Here is a 6,456-nt window from a genome sequence, read left to right on the forward strand (position 1 = left end):
TGCATTTGAATACAAAAACTTGTGTTCGTGGAGGGTCAAATCAATGGGTATCTTCAAAGTAAATTCCCTACTTTAAAGCAATCAAAGATATAGGTCCAACAAGATAACAATTATCAAGTAAGATTCAACAAAATATCAAACATTTGTAACTTGTAAGAATGGATTTAGTGCTAATAAATGAGTTCCTCCAATTTTATCTTCCCAAATTCAAAGATATGAATATTGTTGCAAAAATAAAAAATTCTCCATCAGCATACTAAGAAAATAGGAAGCATATATGCACAAAAGTTTTTTCATTTTACTTCGGTTTGCAATATGTGGAATTCAAAGACAATCACAAACTTATCTTTCTACATCAAAAGATCGTAATAAACACCAGAAAGCAGCGTAAGAGCTTATTCCATCTTAAGATGTGCTGGAAGTGAAGCGAAAAAGCTTATTCCATCTTAAGATGTGTGCTCGAGGACATGCATAGTCAACTAAGTACCCCGAATAACACAAAGAAACTATAGAGAAGAAGGCCTGATTAAACTGGCATTGTCCTAGCATCAGCACCACCATGAGGCCTCATCTCAGTTGCCGATTCATTTTCTTCTTCGTTCTCCTGGGACATTTCCTCCAAAGATTTTCCGTTTGATTCAGGCACCAAGAATGTGAAAAGAATACCTAAGAAGTTGACCACGCCAAGAACAATAAGCGAATTCCTCACACCAATACCAGGTGGATACCCTTTATCTGTCTTATCCTTGTTCTGATTTTGAGCTGCATACAAGAAACCAAACGCTCCCACTATTGCTCCGGCTTTGCCAGCTGCTGCTGATATACCATGGCACGTTGACCGTAGCCTTGCTGGGAAAATCTCTGCTGGCACAACAAAGGTTGTGGCATTTGGACCAAAGTTCGCAAAGAAGAAGGTTAGTGAATACATGATGACAAATCCAATTCGGTTGTCTTTGTGAGTCCAGTGATCGTAGGGAATAGCTAAGGCAAACATAAACACTGTCATGAAGAAGAAGCCCATCAATTGAATTGCAAACCTCCCGATTCTATCTATGAGGAACACGGTAAACCAGTAGCCAGGAACAGTACTGCAAAGAGCTATGAGAGTTTGAGCCCTTGCTATTTTGTAAACCTCCTCAATGGCATCCATTGTTTGGGCTGGTGGAATCCACCCAATTGCACTGAAAATGTCCTTTTGGAAAAGGTTCTGACTATAGAAGGCGATGTCCAGTAAAAACCACGTGCTAGTGGTACCAAGCAAGTGAAGCCCATGGCGATGCAGAAACTTCTTTGAAAACAAGCCAAAGTCATTTCCTTTATCTTGGGAAATACTTTCAACTTTCTCTTGTTCTGCTTCTATATCAACTTGCAAAACTTTGGACATATCAGCAGCAGCCCTTTTGGCATTCTTGGCGACTAAAGCAGTGTAACGGGCAGTTTCAGGCATCTTCATACGCCAGTAATAAGTAAGAGCAGCCGGTACTGCACCAAACATTACAATTATACGCCAAACATAATCAGCTTGCGGGACAGCAGAGGTAGCAGGATTAGTTGCATAGTCCGGGGCTGGATACTTGGACCTAAATGCTGCAGAAACTATAATGGCAACCATTCCACCAGCCAAAATTCCAAAACCTTGCATGGCAAACACAGCTGCAATGAACGCTCCACGAGTCTTTTTGTTGGCATACTCAGACATAATGGTGGCGGAAAGAGGGTAATCGCCACCAATGCCAAAGCCTAGCCAGAAGCGAAAGAAACAAAGTGTGGCCATAACAGCCTTAGGGTCATTGCTAAAGGAAAGGCCAGAGCCAATTGAGCAGATGACCATCAGCATAAGGGTCATGCCATAGACTCGTTTACGCCCCATTTTGTCCCCGAGCCATCCAAAGAAGAGCTGGCCAGCAAGGGTGCCACAAAATGCAACACCATTAACTGCAGCCGCGACATTAGGAGGCAGAGTCCCTGGTTTGGCATCACCAGGGTGGTGGTAGTATAGGCGGCCAAGCAATTTAGTCACCAAAGATACACAAAACAGATCATAGGCATCGGTGAAAAAACCCATGCCGGCGATTACAATTGCCGTGAAATGGTACCATTGTGTTTTGGCCAAATCAAGTGCATTAAGCACTTGCAATTGTTCTCTGGCCATGACAACCTCCTCTCACAGCCCTTTTCACTGTACTAATCAACCTTACACCTTCTATACCCTGAAAACATAAAACAGGGAAGATAAATATCACAAGCTATTAATAGATCAAAACACCATTTCAAGCGAGTTGATTAAATTAAATTTGTAGTTAATGCAACAAACAAAGAAAATTAGATATTTCAAAAGAAGACAAAAAGTGGCCACGCGTTTTCCACGGATTTGAAACCTCTAATGCCAACACATGATTTTGTCAAAGTTGGCGACCTTTGTGACTATGATGCATTGAAAATCGACAAATTAGAGTAGACATGTCAAAAGAAATCAATTAAGAGCACAGCATTCACAGGTGTATAAAATAGAATAAAACAAAGTTATCAAAACTACAAAAATTAACAGCTGTAGTTGGGAATTTTTTTTTTATATAGATTCTTCTTTATTTTATTGGATATTCAAATGTTTCGTTGCAATGATTTGAAGATATTTGCGAAGAGTAGTCATGTTGGACTTGGGCCCCAATTATTAATGTTGTTTAGGTACTTTTGCTTCAGAGTCCTGTGTGTTTTTCACCTACCCAAAATAAAAGACACGGGACTCCTCTGTGTGTGTGTGTGTGTTTTTTTTTTCTCTCTCTCTCTCTATCTCTGCTTCTAAGTTAAAGTAAAAGCTCCATGGATGAAAGAAAATGGAAAAGAAAAACTTTCCAATGAAACAAACAGAAGGATGTGAACTACATGACCATATTAGAAACTTTATCATATTACAAGCAAAGAGAATTAAGCAACAAAATTAAGGCCTCAAGTCCCAACAAGAGTTGAAAAAACACGGAATACTCTTTTAGGGATAAGATTAATGGTAATTATGGCTTTGGGATATACACAAAAGAGACAGAAAGTCATATTTGTTGAATCCAAAAAAAAATTCTTCAAAAGCTCTAGAAATTAGCGGTTAATGATTTAAGAAACTACCCAGGGAAAAAAAAATACAGAAAATGTTAAAAATACCACATGATGTCACTTGTTTGCTAGCTAGTAAGATTGATAAAAAGGGTTCAAATTACTTTCTATTTTTATTCGAAATAGAAACTAAATTCATGTAAAAAAACATCTTTAAAAAAGTGAGCGCAACTTCAGAAGATGGGAGAATCTCAACAACTAAAAATTCCCCCACCCCTTTTCCTAACAAAATTGACAACGTATGTGTTCATAAATATACTTTTAATACTTTTTCACACCCAACGCAAAAATTTGGAAAAATAGCTATGGAACTAGAAACCCAACTTCAAGAACAATACTTTGCCTTTTGGAAATTACAAAAATAAATAAATAAATAAATAAAAAATCAAGAACAATACCATTTGTAGTCCATGATGTCATTACTTTAAAATAATAATAATAATAATAATAATAATAATAATTCAGATCTTTCTTTTATAAGGGACGTTATTTAATATGATGGTGAATCTTCGCTGCTAACGAAAACTAATGTGTGTATATATATACCTTCATAGTGATATATGGAATACATATATAATCATGGGAATAAAAATCAAAAAGAAAAAATTAACGTTAATAAGCATGAACGTACTATACTACTTTGTGAAGAAAATAGAGATTAGAACGAAAAATTACAAGAGATGGTTTTATTATACCTGAATAGTAACGAGAGAACCAGTCAACCCCAAATGCAGATCTCCAGAGAGAGAGAGAGTTTTAGTGAGAGAAGAGGTTGAAGGTGAGAGAAAGAGAGAGAAGTGATGGGAATGGGAGTGAGATGGGTATGGAGGGAAATTAAGGATGGGAAGATTTGTTCCGTATTCAGCTCCATCTGAAGCCATAGGGTTTATATAGAATATTTTTTCAGAATATTTTTTCAGAATATGTTATTCCATTCCCCACAAAATTAGCCCTCTTTACCGTTGCGATTTCGACACGTATGGACTCTCGTATTGTTTTTAAAACTTAAGCAGTCAACGATCTAAAGTGTCGTATCAATCACTAAATTAAGTTCCAAATTTTCCTACACTACTTGCCTCGTGTTGACCCCCATACGTTTAGTTTTATTATTTTATTTTATCCAGTGTGTGGCGGCATAAAGAAGTAATACTGCACCAGCAATTTTGGTGCTTGATCATAAAGCTAGAGAGCACGAACACTTTTTTACCAGGAGCATGTGTTGTTAATTAGGGGTAGAATCAGAAATATTGTACGAAGGATGCGAATAGAGTACTCATATATTATACCAAGATTGTAATAATAACCTTTAAATAAAAAAAAAAAGATTCCTTAGCCTTTGAGAAGCATAATCAATTTCTTTTGCAAATCATTTTTAATAACCATAAATAATTAACAAAAATAAGTATTTTTTTGAAAATTTAGAGGGTCAATTTTAAATTTTCTATAATAAATTACCATTAATAATTATAAATATATACTATTAATAGAAGTTATAGAAAATTTTGAGGGGATAAATTTAAATTTTTCTGTATTAAATTACTTTGAATAAATATAAATATATACCATTAATAGAGATTACAGAAAAATTTGGGGGGTCATGGCCACCCCTCCCTCCGCCCCTGGTGTGTCGATGTTAAACATTAACAATTCTCAAACACATATTTGTATGTAAAAATTAAATTTTATTATTTTGGACCCTTATCCGGATCAACAATTTCCAGTACTTCTAAACCATTGAAAACGATACAGTAGTCATGTGATATTGCTTCACAAGATGTGTACATGTAATCTATGATTTGGATACGCATAGTTTGGAGTGTTGGACATACTAACAATTGTACGGCTTATGATTTTTGAGATGACACAGTAATCATCATCACCACGGGTATAATGAGAGGACTAATAATTGTTTTCTTAATTAAGTATTGAATCCTTATAACACGTACGTTAGCTTTGTATATGTATAAATAGTATATGGACAATGACTTTGTTTTTTTGTTTTTTTTTTTAAAGTAATTATGCACACCCATTTTTTTTAATCGAGATTCGAACCACCGACCTCTCATTTAAGAAAGGAGGAGTAATATCGCTGAGCCGTTTGGAAGTCATTGTCACCAAAGTTGTCATCTGTCACTGCTTCACACCTTGCACCCTTTTGGTTTGGGGCTTAAACCTTAAACCACATTCCAAGATTCAAAACTGGTACATAGAAGGGAAGTTTATAGTGCCGTAGCTTCAATATTTGATAGAAATATATATATTATAAAAAATAATTTTACTTAATATGATATGCGTGTTTTACGATCAACGGACAAAAAAAAAAAAAAAAAAAAAAATTGTTACTTTAGTGAAGAGTCAACAACACACTGACCCATTGTCTCACCATGTATTTCGTGGACTCATCCCAACTTTTATATTTGAACAAAGGGTATTGCACTTGACCAAAAACTGATCGAAAATACTAGTAATAAGGAGTAGATAATGAATCAAGTGGGATTTACTTGCAGTTAAGATATTGGTGGTTCAACATTCAGGCATGAAGTCCAAGTCAACTACGTCAGGTCAATTGGAGTTAATTGTGGGCAAAGAATGCAAGAAAAATCCGATGCAAATAGGGGACCTAGTTCCTTAATTCCGTGAAACATGACAGACGGAGGCAGCAACGAAGTTGCATAATTCGGGTAGGAAAAGAAAAGTCCAACTTGCTTTATGGTTCATTTCTGATTTTATGCATTCACTGATTACTATCAAAATAATCAACTGGATTATAGGATTAGTTTATATATTTGTAAGAAAATAATATATATCTTTTCGATAAGAACAAAGAAATGAATAGTTTAAAGAAACTTCTATGTAATTTCCGAAAGAAAAAATAATAATAAAAAAACTTCTATCCACTTAATCTTGTAGTTTTCATCTGTAGATATCTCTACCAATAAAGGTAAAAGTTAAGTGACACATATCAAGAGCAGGTTCAGGAGCTGTAGTGCGAAAGCCACGAAAACCCAAGTCACACCCAAAGTGAGAAGAAGTAACGAGAATATACGACAAAAGGACACTTAGACTAAATTTATCTATTTTTTTTTAATAAAGATATCTTTTGAAAGTTTAAAAATAGATAAAAATATTACTTTACAATTTAATAAATTGGACCAATCTACATTCATGAATAATTTATGCATAAAAAAAAAAAAACTTTATATTGTTCATTTTTTTTTTTTTTTTTTTTACTTTATAAATGTCCCAACTTATTAAAAATGTAGACGTCTAAAATGACGTTTTGATCCAATACATATATTTTAAATAAATTATATTTTGTTATTACTTCTTTTCTTTTTCTTTTTTATTTTT

At 34.7% G+C, this 6,456-nt stretch overlaps 1 protein-coding gene across 1 annotated transcript; it reads right to left on the reverse strand.

Moving 5' to 3' along the window:
- Positions 1–276: 276 nt before the first annotated feature.
- Positions 277–3,977, reverse strand: LOC132274999 (low affinity inorganic phosphate transporter 1). Its single transcript, XM_059776380.1, has 2 exons — positions 3,801–3,977; positions 277–2,210 (listed from the first exon to the last, which is right to left on the reverse strand). The coding sequence occupies exon 2, from the start codon at positions 2,150–2,152 to the stop codon at positions 527–529; it is 1,626 nt and encodes a 541-aa protein (XP_059632363.1). The 5' UTR covers positions 2,153–2,210; positions 3,801–3,977; the 3' UTR covers positions 277–526.
- Positions 3,978–6,456: the final 2,479 nt, after the last annotated feature.

Source organism: Cornus florida, unplaced genomic scaffold (genome assembly GCF_030987335.1).
Source record: "Cornus florida cultivar Cherokee Brave unplaced genomic scaffold, ASM3098733v1 CherokeeBrave_3.0.0_Hap2_Chr09, whole genome shotgun sequence".
NCBI classification, from domain to species: Eukaryota; Viridiplantae; Streptophyta; class Magnoliopsida; order Cornales; family Cornaceae; genus Cornus; species Cornus florida.